Here is an 18,335-nt window from a genome sequence, read left to right as displayed (position 1 = left end):
GGGGTGGCAGCATCATGTTGTGGTTGTGTTTTGCTGCAGGAGGGACTGGTGCACTTCACAAAATAGATGGCATCATGAGGGAGGAAAATTATGTGGATATATTGAAGCCACATCTCAAGACATCAGTCAGGATGTTAAAGCTTGGTCGCAAATGGGTCTTCCAAATGGACAATGACCCCAAGCATACTTCCGAAGTTTGACTTCCAAAGGCAAAATGGCTTAAGGACAACAAAGTCAAGGTATTGGAGTGTCCATCACAAAGCCCTGACCTCAATCCCATAGAACATTTATGGGCAGAACTGAAAAAGCGTGTGTGAGCAAGGAGGTCGACAAACCTGACTCAGTTACACCAGCTCTGTCAAATCAAATCAAATTTATTTATATAGCCCTTCGTACATCAGCTGATATCTCAAAGTGCTGTACAGAAACCCAGCCTAAAACCCCAAATAGCAAGCAATGCAGGTGTTGAAGCACGTTGGCTAGGAAAAACTCCCTAGAAAGGCCAAAACCTAGGAAGAAACCTAGAGAGGAAACAGGCTATGAGGGGTGGCCAGTCCTCTTCTGGCTGTGCCGGGTGGAGATTATAACAGAACATGGCCAAGATGTCCAAATGTTCATAAATAACCAGCATGGTCAAATAATAGGTATGTTAGGAGGAATGAGCCAAAATTCACCCAACTTATTGTGGGAAGCTTGTGGAAGGCCACCCGAAACATTTGACCCAAGTTAAACAATTTAAAGGCAATGCTACCAAATACTAATTGAGTGTATGTAAACTTCTGACCCATTGGGAATGTGATGAAATAAATAAAAGCTGAAATAAATCATTCTCTCTATTATTCTGACATTTCACATTCTTAAAATAAAGTGGTGATCCTGACATAGACAATGAATTTTTTACTAGGATTAAATTTCAGTAATTGTGAAAAACTGAGTTTAAATGAATTTGGTTAAGGTGTATGTAGACTTCCGACTTCAACTGTATATAAAAATCAAATTTGAGTGCACTGGGCCTTTAATGTGTAGCAGCTAATTATATAGCTAATAGGCTATGAGTTTGTAGATCGACTGAGGTGAATGAAGTTACAGCAAGCAATGTGATAATGGCTGGGGAATTTTTGCTTGTTTTTGCTGTTCTCCAAGTACAGTATTTGAAAAGGGAGTGAGCCAAACTTAAGAGTTGCATTATTGCCATTTGCACTTACCCAATGTTAACTTTACTGTAGGTCTACCATAATTCACTAGGCAACTATAAAAGGACACCGAACACTGTGGCTAAGAAAGAGTGGAGGATAATGTTTCACTTAGCCCCACAAAACTCAACCAGCCCCTAAACTTGCCTGGGGACCAGACGGTGAATTTCTAAATTCAACTTCTGGAACATGACAGTGTTGATTCTGGAAATGGCCCTCTCAGGTCCTCTACAAGCCGGAATGTTGAATAAAATTATATTTGAACTTACTCTGCCAATTGTCTGTGGTGTTGGCCCTTCAAATGATCGACATTTTTCACCAAATATCCACAAAAGTAAGTATTATTTACCTGACTTTTTAGAGCACCGGTATTGAAGTTGACAATTCTATCATTTGGCACAGGCGCAAAACCAGTGGTGTAAAGTAGTTAGTAAAAATACTTTAAAGTACTACTTAAGTTGTTTTTTGGGGGGTATCTGTACTTTACTATTTATATTATTGACAACTTTCACTTTTACTTCACTACATTTCTAAAGAAAATATTGTGCTTTTTTACTCCATACAATTTTCCCTGACAACCCAAAGTCCTCCTTATATTTTGAATACTTAGCAGAACAGGAAAATTGTGAAATTCAGGCACTTATCAAGAGAACACGTGCTCATCCCTACTGCCTATGTTCTGACGGACTCACGAAACAGAAATGCATCTTTCGTAAATAATATGTGTATATATATGTGGTGCTGCATGATTCCTACAGTCCTGAGTTCTCCACTGCTAAACCTGGAGAGCAGGCTTTGACTGGTCCTGTGTGTGTGTGTGCGCGCGCCAGCACTGTGCTGACGAAGTCCCATCCTGTTTGTGTGTAGGGTACGATGGTGGAGGCGGCTCTGCTGCGATGCTGCAACCCGACCTGTGGGGGGCGTCCTCTGGACTACCCCACACACATCAGCAACAAGCTGCTACTGGACATCCGCAAGCACATCAGGAAATACTACAGCGTGAGTACCAATGGGGGTGTGTAAGAGGGGGGAGAGAGGTGTGTGTGGTTTATTGCAGGCAGTTTTGTCCTGCTCAGATTTACTATTACAATTTATTCCTACTCTCTACTGAATGCCGAACAATGGCCTTTCCCTCTGCTACACACACATAAATACACACACCCCTCGCCCTTCTGCAAATGGACTTAATTTAGTTCTTTCAGGCTTAAGTGCTTTCCTGGAATACACTACACTGTGCTCACTGTAGTAGTCAGGCTCTGACTGGAGCTTGTATTTGGATATCTTTAGTTGGAGAAATAGTGTGGAGGGTTTTAGAACTGTTCTGGAACTCTCTGTATTGGTTTCAGAACTTTTGCTTAGTAGAACTCTTATGTTTTCTAGAACTAGCGCTGATGCTGTCTTCAGGGTTGTGGAATGCAGTGGAAGATTGGAGTGGCGTTGCCTGCTAGTCTTTTAGATTGAGCATTGTGTGGAGGTAGGGGAGGGGGTGTTACTCTCCCACAGTGCTGAGCAGAAATCAATTAGTGGGGCGAATGTGCCCCCAAAAAACACGCACATACACTCTCTCAGGGAACGAGCCCCTCGCCCCCTTTGTAATGTGTGAAACAGCTGCTGCCACTGAATACTAACACCACACACACACACACACACACACACACACACACACTCTAGGAATACACGTGTGTATAAACACACAGAGGGGGCGATGAAGAGTGGTAATTAAGGATTTCTTTCAGACGAAGGGAGAGCTCAAATGGAGTTGTTTGTCTGGCCAGATAGACTGAAAGCCCTGGCCTGCACCTCTGTGCGCGTGTGTTCCTACAGAGACGTTAACCCCCCCCGCTATTATCAATAAACCTGCTCTGCTAGACTGGCCAAACACTGATCCCTCTCTCTTCTGCCTCTTCCTCTCCATCAATCTTCCTCTCTATCTATCTTTCTCACCCCCCCGAGTGTCGTTGGTTCGTTTTGTCATTCCGACCCCCCTCTTATTTACCCCTTTCAAACACCCGTTGCCATGGCGTTTAACAAATTATTGCAATTACTCTCGTCATGTGGGTCACCCCTGGAAACTGGCTGAGGGAGGGAGGGAATAAATAGAGAAGAAGGTGATAATCCTATTTTGAACAAAAGGTCAAATTGCTGAATGGAGCCGCTTTGATTAAGCGGAGGATGTACAAAGTGGACTGGTTTCAGCTCTATTCAGAGAGTGAGAGGTGAGTGCGTGTTTGTGTGTGTGCGTGTCCCTGCCTGCGTGGTTGCGTGCTTTGTCTACAAAAGTGGACTGGTTTCAGACCTATTCAACTCTAGAGCTGGCAGGATTGATTTCCTTACAAGCTAGAACCTCTTGTCTCTTCTCTCTCTAGTCCTTTTATCCTGAGAACCACCAGTCAAAATAGTGTGTATGTGCGTGCGCCAGGTTGATTCCTGTGTGTTGAGTTCCACTGGTCTGAGATCACTGTGTGAAACAGTAACCCTCCACAAAGTCAACTATCTGCCTCATTATCACACCCTGGATGGAGGGAGACAAGGCGGTAGAGAGTTGGACAGGGGAAGAAAGGGGGAGCATGTTATAAAAGAGGGAGAGGAGAAATGGGATGAGGTGCAAATGAGAGGGTGAAAGGAGAACAGAAAGGAGAGGACTAGGGATGGAGAGGGAGGGAGTGTAAGGCTAGTTTCTGTGTCTTGTCTCACTGCAGTTTAATCTGTTTAGTTAAATGGTGTGGAAGTCATCTGACGGCTGGATTCAGTGTGTCAGGTAGTGACTGCTGTAATTATGTCATTATCAGCCCCCCCATCTCCTTCTTGCTCTCTCTCTGGCTTAATGTTTTTCTCTCTTTCTCTCCTCTTGCTCAGTTTCACTCAAAGACCCACAGGACTTTATCAGTTAATATACACTTTCTCGTGTGTGTGTGTTCGCATGCATCTCCAGCCCATGGGAACAGTGCTGTGTGTTTAGGCTTATGTCCTCAGGAGACTCTGGGATCAGACAGTCGGGCAATAACATCCCTAATGAACACACACACACCACATCCCGCCAATCGCCTATAAACGAAAATCAAACACACACATATGTCCCAATTCAATTACAATCTCCCAGAGTTCACAGCATTACCCACAACCCCCTGGGCCAGAGACGTTATCTAAATTGCCAACCGCCACAGACACGAGGATCATGGGACATTAAACTGCTCTGTTGGCTCTGATAATATTCTGTGTGTGTGTGTGTGTGTGTGTGTGTGTGTGTGTGTGTGTGTGTGTGTGTGTGTGTGTGTGTGTGTGTGTGTGTGTGTGTGTGTGTGTGTGTGTGTGTGTGTGTGTGGTTGCAGCCAGGTTAATGAGATTGATAACAGTACAATAGACCCTTCAGTTTATCTGTCTACTCTATGATTGTAATTGATACAGGGGAAAAGAGACCTCCATATTTCCTCCTTTTCTCTGTGGCCTAGTATATCTGGGAGAGTTATGGGGTGACTGGTGCATAGGGGTGTGTGGCTCACCCTTAGAGTGCTCAACTGGGTCGTTGTGTGTGTGTGGGATGATTTGGTTTGTGAGGTGATAGGACAGGTGCAGTATGTAGTAAGGGGTTGGATGTCTTGAACTGTTATTATTTGGGTAATAACCCCAACACGAAAGGGCAGGCCAGGGAGATATTGGGCGGAGGGGAACAGAGGGAGTAGGTTCTGCACCTGTCCAAGGCCACTGACTCACCCCAGGGGTCCTAACCACCTGCTGCCCTCTGCTCTGCCTGTCTGAAAAGGGAAGGACCCCCAGGCTCAAGCAGATGTGCCTTATTCACACAGAGGGGTTGTCTTGGAAAATTTGAGAATATACCATTTAGGGAGGAGGCAGAGAGAAGGCGGGAGAAAGTTGATCTATGTGTATTTAGGCAGATAATTATGTAATTGTTTCCAGCAAGTTCGCCTTGTTTTTTAAAGTTTCCTTGATATGAATACAATGTTGTAAAATCATTATATTTCCTCTGCTTCTCTCTCCCCATCCTTCTCTGTCTGTCTCTCTGTCCCTCTCTCATGCCATCTCGCTTCACCCCCCAATCCCTCTTCATTCCTATCCCTCTCTCCATGTCAGGGTTGGTTGGTGTGTGAGGACCAGGCCTGTCAGAACCGGACTAGGAGGCTGCCTATATCCTTCTCCAGATCTGGACCCATCTGTCCTGCCTGCACACGCTCTACACTCAAACCAGAGGTAACAGAGACACACTAACACACATACACCCACAAGCATGAACACACCACACACATATAATCCACTTGCATAAACACACTGGATGTGTACACACACACACACCCACACACTCACTCTTATCGATGTTGGATGGTTTGTCCAGGTGATGGTGCTGTAGAGCCATTTTGAAAGCAAGTGAGCTCTCGTTCTCTTCTCTCATCCTCTTCTCGCATCCTTTTCTCTTCTCTCAGCCCCTTCTCTTCTTGTCCCCTCCTTGTCTCAGTCCTCCGCTTCGCATCTCGCGTCCTCTCCTCTCGTCCTCTTCTCTCATCCTTTCCTCCATTCACATGGTCTAAATGATCTCTTCTCACTCCCCTCTCACGTTCCCTTGTTTTTGCTCTCCTTTTTATTTACCTCCCCTCCATATTTCTCCTCTTTCACTCTCCCTCCCTCCCACCCTGTCCTTGCCTCAACTGTTGTGTTCATACTTTAATGAGATTCTTATACAGGCCTTCCCAACACACACACTTGTAATTCATGTTGAAGTACAACATACACACACTGATAAGGGTATCCTCTGTTCTCTACACAGGCCTCTTACGGCCTTGAGTGTGTGTCTGTAGGAGGGTACTGGTAGTTTTTAAACTGTCTCCTTTATGAAGACCAGGTTAGCCTGAAGGGTAGATGTTTTTCTATCTGTGTCTCTCTGCCTTCACTTGATCTGATGTCTCTTTCCCTCTCGTTTTATCCCTGATGTTTCAATGTATTTTTCTTCTGTAGTTCTCTCCATTTTTCCGCTATTTTTCACTCCTTCTCCACTTTCATCCTCCTTCCCTACAAGCTTCAAGCTTCTCTCTCTCTCGATCCTCCCCCTTTCTCTCCCCAAGCTCCCTTTCCCCTCTTCCTCCCTCTTCTCTCTCCCCCTTCTTCCCCCTCTTTTTCCCCCCTCATCCTCTCTCCCTCCCCTTATCTCTCTCTCCCTCTATCTCTCTCTAGCAGTGTGTAGGGTTGTGTGGCGACAGGTTGAAACCCAAAAGGCCAATTTGTCTTGTCACCACGGCCACTTAGGCGTCCTTCTCTGTGCCTGAGGGCCCTGCCACTTTAAACTGCTGGCTGAATAAAACATTTAACTCACCCCTCTACCCTTAACTTAACCCACCTCTTCTCTCCTCCGCTCCCTCCGTCCCTCCTGTTCTCCCCTGCTCCCTCCATTCCTCCTTCAGCCTTCCTCCCTTTCACTCCTCGCTCACTTGCTCCCACCTTTCTGTTCTCTCTCCCTCTTTCTCCCCTCTTGTACTTTCATTCCTCCATCCTTTTCTCGTTCTCTATCTCATTATCCGTCATCCCCTCTTTCTCCCCTTTGCCTCCACCCTTCTCCTTTATCTTATCCCTCTATCCTCTTCCTACTCTTCATTCCACAGCCTCGTTCCTGTCTCTGTCAGTGATGTGTTTTCTGCTTGCTCTCTCTCCCCCTCCTGCTACCTCCCTCTCTCCCCTTCTCATATTCCCTCCCTTGCCCCCCCCCCCATTATCTGTCTGTCTCTCGCCCTACTCTCTTCCTCACTCTGATCTCCATGTAATAGAGGAGTAATAGCCACTCTTGTTGATTGGTTAGTAATTTGAGGGAGTTATGCACAGGTGCAATTTGTAATATTTTCAGTAAATTAAATTCTCTTTCTCTCTCCCTCTTTAACAATCTCCCCCTCCCTTGCTTTCGTTTTGTATCTGATGTGCTGTTTCTCTCTCTCATTTTCTGTTTCTCTCTCTCTCATTTTCTGTTTCTCTATCGCTTCTTTTTTCCCTTTCATTTTCGGTTTAGCCAATGCGCTCAGTCCCCTCCCACTCTTTTTTTCTCTCTCCTGTCCCTCTCCTCCCTCTTTCTTCCTCTCTCTCTCACTCCCTCCCTCTTTCTCCCTCCCTGTCTTTCTCCCTATCTATCTTTCTCTCCCTGCTTCCCTCTCTCTTTCTCCCTCAGTTTTATTGATGTACGTTCAGGCGCCCATTAAAGCTCTTTTTTCCTCTCTAGTGGAAATTGCAGCATGTTAATTTTCACACAAATTACGGCAATAGCAGGTATCTCTATTTGATACATTATAGCTGGAGCAATCAGAGATAATTGAGTGCCTTTCAGAGGGAGACGGCTGCATTCACTCCCGGCTCAAAGCCGCCCCATTATCGCCTAATCGCTCTTTAAACACTGAAATTCACCGAACAAAAATTCTTGTCATAATTTCGCTTAAGTGTATTTGGAAATCACAGGGCCTTTGAGCGAGGATAATTGAAATCAAATCCCTTTCACTGAAGCTGACATTTCTACATTTCCCCCCAATTGAAATTAATTTCAAAAATTGAGCATGAATATCTTCAAATAGCAGGCAATTATGCCTTGTGAATGGGGAGAAATTACCCATTGGTGCAGGGCTGCGCTAGCGAGCGGGAGCGCCAGTTAAATGTCTTTGTTTCCTGCAGTGTTTGGCTAGTAAAGATTTACATATATTGACTCATTATGGAGGCTTGTGAAGCAGATCGCTGGGAGAACTCAACCCAACGCTACAATGTCTGAGTTAAACCCTATCAGATATCACAACGCACAGCTACACAGTGATTTCTCTCTCCTCTCTCTTGCAGCTACAGTGGTGTGTGTGTGTAAGGGGTCAACTGGATCTGCAGGTTAGCAGTGTCTAGGAGGAATATACACTGAGTGTACAAAACATTAGCAACATCTTCCTAATATTGAGTTACGCCCCCTTTTGCCCTCAGGGGCATGGATTCTACAAGGTGTCGAAGGCGTTCCACAGGGATGCTGGCCCATGTTGACTCCAATGTTTCCCACAGTTGTGTCAAGTTGGCTGGATGTCCTTTGGGTGGTGGACCATTCTTGATACACATGGGAAACTGTTGAGCATGAAAAACCCAGCCGGTGCACCTGGCACCCACTACCATCTACCAGTCTGTTGTCTTGCCAATTCACCCTCTGGAGGGCACACAAACACAATGCCTCAAGGCTTAAAAATCATTCTTTAACCTGACACTGAAGTTGATTTAACACGTGATATCAATAAGGGATCATTTCTTTCACGTGGTCAGTCTATGTCATGGAAAGAGCAGGTGTGCTTAATGTTTGTACACTTAGTGTATGGCATGTAACCTTTAGATGTAGCTCCAGTGTTTATGGATTAGTACTAGTGATGGCTGACTGTGCTGTATTTACTGAAAGAATTTCATACTGAGCACGAGACTGTCTTAGTTACACACTTATTTTGTCATGTAGTCATTGACCTCCCAGTACCTGTCTGAATAGAATACTAATTGTAGTTTTTTGGGGGGGGGTCATTTTACCGTGTTCAGTTTATTGTGTGGGCTTTTGTGGTCTGTTTTAGACTGTTGGCTGTGGTTTAGCTATTTAGACCCATTTTGTATGCTATCTCCCCCTTTTTCTCTCCCTTTCATCCCCTTTCAATTTTCACTCCCCCTCTTTGCTCTCCCACAATTGTTTCTCCCCCTGTTCTCTCTCTCTCTCTCCCCTTGTTTCTCTCCCTCTCAGCCCATACTTTACAGGTTCACTTGCATGAGAAAGGGAAGTGCACCTACTATATGGGTGTGTGTGTGCAGATTGAGTGAGGGGGGTAGTTAGCGAGGTTGTGGGGGGGGTTGTTCGCTCCCTAGAGAGGCAATTTCACAGCTGGTTTGCTCTTTGGGCAGCCAGGCTGAAAATGCAGTAGATTTGTGGTGCAAATTGAAATGGTGTCAGTACAAGAACAAAGCACTGAGCCGAATGACGAGGTGTTTGTGCCTGTGTGGTTGTGTGTGCTCTAAATTCAATAACGACCTGTAACACCTTTAGCCACGCCTCTTCGACACCTGTCAGTCAAGTCCAGTGCGACTTTGTGTGTATGGCTAGTTTGTGTGTGCTCTGCGTTGGCAACGGTAACCAAGGATCCATTATGGGATTCATGGTTAATTATTGACCAGGCAGTGCATCGTGGGTCAACAGCTGTGTGTCTCGCATGGCCATAGATGACCATTTACATACATACATACATACATACATACATACATACATACATGCATACATGCATACATGCACACATACACACATACATACATACATACATGCATGCATGCATACATGCATGCATGCATACATACATACATACATACATACATACATACATACATACATACATACATACATACATACATACATGCATGCATGCATGCATGCATGCATACATGCATACATACATGCATACATGCATACATGCATACATACATGCACACATACACACATACACACATACATACATACATACATACATACATACATACAGTTGAAGTCGGAAGTGTACATACATCTTAGCCAAATACATTTAAACTCCGTTTTTCCCAATTCCTGACATTTAATCCTAGTAAATATTCCCTGTTTTAGGTCAGTTAGGATCACCACATTATTTGAAGAATGTGAAATGTCAGAATAATAGTAGAGAGAATGATTTACTTCAGCTTTTATTTATTTCATCACCCAGTGGGTCAGAAGTTTACACTCAATTAGTATTTGGTAGCATTGCCTTTAAATTGTTTAACTTGGGTCAAACGTTTTGGGTAGCCTTCCACAAGCTTCTCACAATAAGTTGGGTGAATTTTGGCCCTTTCCTCCTGACAGAGCGTGTGTAACTTAGTCAGGTTTGTAGGCCCCCTTACAACTTTGGAAGTATGCTTGGGGTCATTGTCCATTTGGAAGACCCATTTGCGACCAAGCTTTAACTTCCTGACTGATGTCTTGAGATGTTGCTTCAATATATCCACATAATTTTCCTACCTCGTGATGCCATCTATTTTGTGATGTGCACCAGTCCCTCCTGCAGCAAAGCCCTCCCACAACATGATGCTGCCACCCCCGTGCTTCACTGTTGGGATGTTCTTCGGTTTGCAACTTTCTCCCTTTTTCCTCCAAACATAATGATGGTCATTATGGCCAAACAGTTCTGTTTTTGTTTCATCAGACCAGAGGACATTTCTTCAAAAAGTTCGATCTTTGTCCCCATGTGCAGTTGCAAATCGTAGTCTGGCTTTTTATGGCGGTTTTGGAGCAGTGGCTTCTTCCTTTGCTGAGCGGCCTTTCAGGTTATGTCGATATAGGACTCGTTTTACTGTGGATATTGATACTTTTGTACCTGTTTCCTCCAGCATCTTCACAAGGTCCTTTGCTGTTGTTCTGGGATTTATTTGCACTTTTCACACCAAAGTACGTTCATCTCTAGGAGACAGAGCGCGTCTCCTTCCTGAGCGATATGACGGCTGCGTGGTCCCTTAATGTTTATACTTGCATACTATTGTTTGTACAGATGAACGTGATACCTTCAGGCGTTTGGAAATTACTCCCAAGGATGAACCAGACTTGTGGAGGTCTATAAATTTTTTTCTGAGGTCTTGGCTGATTTATTTTGGTTTTCCAATGATGTCAAGCAAATAGGCACTGAATTTGAAGGTAGCCCTTGAAATGCATCCACAGGTACATGCATCCACAACTCCAATTGACTCAAATAATGTCAATTAGCCTGTCAGAAGCTTCTAAAGCCGATACATAATTTTCTGGAATTTTCCAAGCTCTTTAAAGGCACAGTTAACTTAGTGTTTGTAAACTTCTGACCCACTGGTATTGTGATACAGTGAATTATAAGTGAAATAATCTGTCTGTAAACAATTGTTGGAAAAATTACTTGTTAAGCTGAAAGTAGATGTCCTAACTGACTGGCCAAAACTATAGTTTGTTAACAAGAAATTTGTGGAGTGGTTGAAAAACTAGTTTTAATGACTCCAACCTAAGTGTATGTAATCTTCTGACTTCAATTGTACATATACACACTACCGTTCAAAAGTTTGGGGTAACTTAGAAATGTCCTTGTTTTTGAAAGAAAAGCACATTTTTTTGACTGTTAAAATAGCATCAAATTGATCAGAAATACAGTGTAAATATTGTTAATGTTGTAAATGACTATTGTAGCTGGAAACGGCAGATTGTTTTTATGGAATGTCTATATAGGCGTATAGAAGCCCATTATCAGCAACCACCACTCCTGTGTTCCAATGGCACGTTATGTTAGCTAATCCAAGTTTATCATTTTAAAAGGCTGATTGATCATAAGAAAAACATTTTGCAATTATGGTAGCACAGCTGAAAACTAGTTCTAAAACTGTCCTTCTTTAGACTCTTCTTGAGTATCTGGAGCATCAGCATTTATGGGTTCGATTACAGGCTCAAAATGGCCAGAAACAAAGCACTTTCTTCTGAAACTCGTCAGTCTATTCTTGTTCTGAAAGATGATGGCCATTCCATGCGAGAAATTGCCAAGAAACTGAAGATCTCGTACAGCGCTGTATACTACTCCCTTCACAGAACAGTGCAAACTGGCTCTAACCAGAATAGAAAGAGGAGTGGGAGGCCCTGGTGCACAACTGAGCAAGAGGACAAGTACATTAGTGTCTAGTTTGAGAAACAGACTAGAGGTTGACCGATTATGATTTTTCAACACCGAAGACCAAAACAAGCCGATACCGATTAATCGGCCGATTTCTATTTATTGATTTGTAATAATGACAATTACAACCATACTGAATGAACACTTTTATTTTAACTTAATACATCAATAAAATCAATTTAGCCTCAAATAAATCATGAAACCTGTTCCATTTGGTTTAAATAAGGCAAAAACAAAGTGTTGGTGAAGAAAGTAAACGTGCAATATGTGCCATGTAAAAAAGCTAATGTTTAAGTTTTTTGCTCAGGACATGAGAACATATGAAAGCTGGTGGTTCCTTTTAACATGAGTCTTCAATATTCCCAGGTAAGAAGTTTTAGGTTGTAGTTATTATAGGAATTCTAGGACTACTTCTCTCTATACCATTTGTATTTCATATACCTTTGACTATTGGATGTTCTTATAGGCACTTTAGTATTGCCAGTGTAATATTATACCTTCCGTCCCTCTCCTCGCCCCTACCTGGGCTCGAACCAGGAACACATCGACAACCGTCACCCTCAAAGCATCGTTATCCATGGCTCCACATAAACCGCGGCCCTTGCAGAGCAAAGGGAACAACTACTTCAAGGTCTCAGAGCGAGTGACGTCACCGATTGAAACGCTATTAGCGCGCACCCCGCTAACTAGCTAGCCATTTCACATTACACCAGCCTAATCTCGTGAGTTGATAGGCTTGAAGTCATTAACAGCTCAATGCTTGAAGCACAGCGAAGCGCTGCTGGCAAATGCAGGAAAGTGCTGTTTGAATGAATGCTTACAAGTCTTCTGCTGCCTACCACCCCTCAGTCAGACTGCTCTATCAAATATCAAATCATAGACTTAATTATAACATAATAACACACAGAAATATGAGCCTTAGGTCATTAATATGGTCGAATCCGGAAACTATCATTTAGAAAACAAAACGTTTATTATTTCAGTGAAATACGGAACCGTTCCATATTTTGTCTAAGGGGTGGCATCTCTAAGTCTAAATATTGCTGTTACATTGCACAACCTTCAAAGTTATGTCATAATTATGAAATTCATGTTTGCAGGAAATATTAACTAAATATGCAGGTTTAAAAATATATACTTGTGTATTGATTTTAAAGAAAGGCATTGATGTTTATGGTTAGGTACACATTGGTGCAACGACAGTGCTTTTTTCGCGAATGTGGTTGTTAAATCATCATCCGTTTGGCAAAGTTGGCGGATTCTATGAGAAATGAACAGGCACCGCATCGATTATATGCAATGCAGGACAAGCTAGATAAACTAGTAATATCATTAACCATATGTAGTTGGAACTAGTGATTATGTTAAGATTGATTGTTTTTTATAAGATAAGTTGCTAGCTAGCATTAAACTTATCTTGGCTTCTTGCTGCACTAACGTAACAGGTAGTCAGCCTTCCACGCGGTCTCCTCGTGGAGTGCAATGTAATCAACCACAATCGATGTCCAAAAATGCAGATTACCGATTTGTTATGGAAACTTGAAATCGGCCCTAATTAATCGATAAATTGGTCGACCTCTAAAACAGACGCCTCACAAGTCCTCATCTGGCAGTTTCAATAAATAGTACCCACAAAACACCAGTCTCAACGTCAACCGTGAAGAGGCGACTCCGGGATGCTGGCCTTCTAGGCAGAGTTGCAAAGAAAAAGCCATATCTCAGACTGGCAAATAAATTAAAGATTAAGATGGGCAAAAGAACACAGACACTGGACAGAGGAACTCTGCCTAGAAGGCCAGCATCCCCAGAGTCGCCTCTTCACTGAGACTGGTGTTTTGCGGGTACTGTTCAATGAATCTGCCATTTGAGGACTTGTGAGACATCTGTTTCTCAATCTAAACACACTAATGTACTTGTCCTCTTGCTCAGTTGTGCACTGGGGCCTCCTACTCTTTCTATTCTGGTTAGAACTGTTCTGTGAAGGGAGTCGCACACAGCATTGTACGAGATCTTCAGTTTCTTGGCAATTTGTCACATGGAATAGACTTCATTTCTCAGAACAAGAATAGACTGACGAGTTTCAGAAGAAAGGTCTTTGTTTCCGGACATTTTGAGCCTGTAATCGAACCCACAAAAGCTGATGCTCCAGATACTCAACTAGTCTAAAGAAGGACAGTTTTATTGCTTCTTTAATCAGAACTACAATTTTCAGCTGTGCTAACATAATTGCAAGTCCTCAAATGGCAGATTCATTGAACAGTACCCGCAAAACACCAGTCTCATGATCAATTAGCCTTTTTAAAATGATCAACTTGGATTAGCTAACACAACGTGCCATTGGAACACAGGAGTGATGGTTGCTGATAATGGGTCTCTGTACGCCTATGTAAATATTTGATAAACCATCTGCCGTTTCCAGCTACAATAGTCATTTACAACATTAACAATGTCCACACTGTATTTCTGATCAATTTGATGTTATTTTAATGGACAAGAAATTTGCTTCTTCTTTTTTTTAACAAGGTAATGTCTTATTGACCCCAAACTTTTGAATGGTGGTGTACATGCATACTCACACACTTGTTAAACACTACACACACTCATTAATGGACATTGAAAACACAATCCATTCGCGGACACCGGTATTACGGATACTAACACTGTCATACACGCATCATAATAATAACATACTACATACCCCTGATGCTAGTTATGGGGGTGTCCTGTAGTTGAATGTAACAGTCAGTGTAATTAGCGTTGTGATAATGGCCTCATGCAATCACATTGACGGAGGCTGTTGTTCAGCTGCCTCTCCTCTTTCTCAAAAACCTTATCACAACAAACTATAAGCCAGGTGATTTACACATGATCAGATCTCTTTCCCTTTCTCTTCCCTCTCCTCTCCCTCATTTCCCTCTCTACCTCCCTCTCTCTCGCTCTCACCCACTACCTCATTATCTCAGCCTCTCTCTCTCTCTCTCTCTCTCTCTCTCTCTCTCGCTCTCTCTCACTCAGGCGTGCGACTAGAGTTAATTGTTGCTGAAATTAACAAACCAAACTACGGCTTTATTGGTCATGCTCCCTGAGAGGAGGATGGCGAGATGGAAATAGATGAGAGATGGAAATAAGAGGATCAGGGATGTGAGCATGGTCCGAGAATGTGGGAGGAAAGTGAAAGAGGTGGAGGTTGAGACAGTATATTTTATGACATCTGATTAAATACAGGTAAAACGTGAATATAAAGTGTCTTCAGGGGGCGTTGGGCCACCACGAGCCAGAACATCTTCAATGCACCTTGGCATCAATTCTGCTAGTGTCATGAACTCTATTGGAGGGATGCGACACCATTCTTCCACGAGAAATACCATAATTTGGTGTTTTGTTGATGGTGGTGGAAAACGCTATCTCAAGCACTGCTCCAGAATCTCCCAGAAGTGTTCAATTGGGTTGAGTTCTGGTGACTGAGATGGCCATGGCATATGGTTTACATCGTTTTCATGCTCATCAAACCATTCATTGACCACTCGTGCCCTGCGGATGGGGGTATTGTCATCCTATGGGGGCATAGCTATGGTTGCCAAAATAATGACTTGCCCAGCACTTTTATACATGACCCTAAGCATGATGGGATGTTAATGGCTTAACTCAGGAACCACACCTGTGTGGAAGCACCTGCTTTCAAAACACTTCATATCCCTAATTTACTAGCATTTCCATTATTTTGGCAGTTGCCTGTATATTATCAGAGCACCTTGGGTGCTAGTAACACTGGGGTTGGATTAAGGGACTTGGAACAGTCTTTTTTCTCTCTCTCTCTCATTTGACAAACTACAGGTTTGACTGCTACAGTACCTGTTGATGAGTGTGTAGTAATGTGTGTTTTCTCTCCACAGTACTCTGAGAAAGCCCTGTACACCCAGCTGTGCTACTACAGGTTCATCTTCGACTGGGAGTACGCTGTCAGCAAAGTACTACAGAGCGACGAGAGAAGTAAAACTACACACGCACTAGCATTCAATCAATATTACAATTGACACCCACTTACTGTACATACATCTTAGAGGCCTATGTATTAAGACGCACATACAGTTTATTGTCGTGACTGTCACACTCACGTGTAGACACTAGTGATACGTGGGTTGACTCATAACCCACAGTTCCCGCGGTTAAATCCACCTGGCGGGCAGGCTGAGGGACATTAAATATTTTGTGGATGAAGGGTGGGTGGATGAAAGGTGGGTTGAATAGAGAAAACAATGCATAAAAAATCCATATATATCATTCTTATCTATAGGCTACATTAAAAATGTTTATTATTGTTATTTGACGTTAGTGCGTAGCCTAAGCCTACGCTTTAGTGCCGAACTGTACACTCGCTAAATACACACCAATTGCCAAATTCTTTGGGATCAGAAAAAGTTGACGTTGATCCACTGAGGCAGAAAAGACTATCGGAGTTTAATTTAATGAGAGGAAAGCTTCAAAATGGACAGATGAAAATAAATAGGAGGGCCAGAACAGTAGTTTAATGTTTGGGAACGATTTGGTGACGTGGTAAAAGAGCATGATAGCGGTGCCGGCTATGTCATATGTGATGATTGTGAGGCGCTATATAAATTCAAGTCACACGACGGGGACTTTAACATGGCATGTCGAGGGAACTGTAGGCTAATGTTCAGATGGTTAAATGGAACAGTCGTCTGAAATCTGGACACTGACTAGGTCTGTAACCTCTCACATAGCCTAATATAACATTTACTCCTGCAGAATGATTTCTTTCTTTCAGCATTTTGAGAGAATGAATGCGTGGTTAGGGACTGTCTGTAAAGGTGCTATCTTTATCAGCATCATAAAATATGCATCCAAGCCAAAACATGTTAGGGAGTTTTCACAGCTTTTAATTTCCTTAAAACTGGTCTAACTGATGTATTTTGGAAATCTTGCACATAAAATCATTTACGTTTTATTTTTTTTTATTGCATTTTCGCCCCGGTCCCTTTGCTGTCCGAGTGAAGCAGTGAAGAAAGAACTTTACCAATGTCAACTAGATTGAAGAATTCATTATATCGATTATTATCGGGTTTATTTAGTATTCGAAGGCAACAAGTAATGACTGAAGATAAGCTGCATGTATCTAGTTATAGACAAGTTGACTAACAAATAGACAACCAAAATGTTGAAATTATAAGCAGAAACACAGGCCTATCTAAAACGCCTGTCAAAAAATTGCTCCGCCTCTGACTGTACATCACATTTTCTATATTTGCGTGTTTGGTTCGGATGTGGGCCTCAGATTTGAACTATCACATAGTTAGTCAGGTGTGGATGAACAAACAGCTGACCAACGCATCACTAGTAGACACACACCCATGCGTTGGTGGATGGGCGTGGGCTATGAGGGGGTTGGGTTAAGGACACTCAGCTCCTTGAGTCGACAGCCCTAATTTCGTAGACAGATTCAATCACACACACACACACACACACACACACACACACACAGACACAGAGAATCTTACACAATCGTACACACACAGAATGCAAACTGCTCCAATCACGGAGAGAAAGAGGGAAAGAGCTCTCCATCTCTCTCTTTCCCGCTCTCTTCCTTTTCTCCGACAGCCACTCTGTTGCCAGTGTTGATTGAAAACAGGTTTTAGATTTGGGGAAATGATAGGGGGAGTAATAGGCAAGCGGATGAAAGGATAGCCCTTCTGCCTTAATAGGACATGGAGCGTATATTTCCTCCCGGACCCATTTAGCCGTGACACACCACGCTCTGGGCTCGCTCCGGAGGCCCCTTACCCACAGTCCGCTGATTGATGTCACTTGATTAGAAAGGGTCGCTCTGCGAATAGATTTATTTATTTGATTAAATATGTATGTATGTATGTATGTATGTATGTGTGTGTGTGTGTGTGTGTGTGTGTGTGTGTGTGTAGACTCATGTGTGAAAGCGAGGGCCAGAGAGAGGGAGCGAAAGAGCAAGGCAGCGGAGGTAAATATAAGTTGTAATCAATAGATGACCACTCTGGAGACGGATGGCGCAGGAATGGCAGGATGGGGATGGAGGAGAGGTGGAGGCGGCGAGGAGGGCTAACATGATTATAGCCTCTTTTCTTTTGTGTTTTTCCCCCTCTTTCTTTGATGTGAGAAATCAACGCCAATCCTTTCTTTCCCTCCCCTTTTCTGCCTTGCTTTCTTTACTTGCTTTTCATTATTTCCTTCTTTTGCGTCTGGCCTTGTCAGGTTCTTTGTTTGGTCAACTTTAGAAATAACCGTTTAACCCTTTACGATCGTGGGAATTGGCCTATATGGATAGGGCTACATTGAAATGTTTCTTACAGAAGAAATATGGAATGCATAACAATGGTAGCAGTTAAAAGGAACTGGGAGACTGTGGAAATGATTAGACTAAAGGTGAGGTACACAACAGTTCACCTATCACATGACTGAATCTAACCATTACACTGTTTTGATT

At 43.0% G+C, this 18,335-nt stretch overlaps 1 protein-coding gene across 2 annotated transcripts in view; it reads left to right on the top strand.

The window, feature by feature from the left end:
- pola1 (polymerase (DNA directed), alpha 1) overlaps nucleotides 1–18,335 on the top strand; it is a 93,486-nt gene that overhangs the window by 59,997 nt on the left and 15,154 nt on the right. The window contains exons 34-36 of one of the 2 annotated variants that reach the window (XM_035741766.2): nucleotides 2,061–2,192; nucleotides 5,283–5,399; nucleotides 15,751–15,847. In XM_035741766.2, the coding sequence (XP_035597659.1) occupies nucleotides 2,061–2,192; nucleotides 5,283–5,399; nucleotides 15,751–15,847 (346 nt within the window). The remainder of the gene's footprint in view (nucleotides 1–2,060; nucleotides 2,193–5,282; nucleotides 5,400–15,750; nucleotides 15,848–18,335) is intronic. The other variant, XM_035741767.2, reaches the window with a different exon arrangement.

The sequence above is a fragment of the Oncorhynchus keta genome, chromosome 28 (genome assembly GCF_023373465.1).
Source record: "Oncorhynchus keta strain PuntledgeMale-10-30-2019 chromosome 28, Oket_V2, whole genome shotgun sequence".
Lineage (NCBI taxonomy): Eukaryota > Metazoa > Chordata > Actinopteri > Salmoniformes > Salmonidae > Oncorhynchus > Oncorhynchus keta.
Note: the sequence above shows the minus strand (reverse complement) of the source record. Positions and strands in the feature narration are given on the sequence as shown.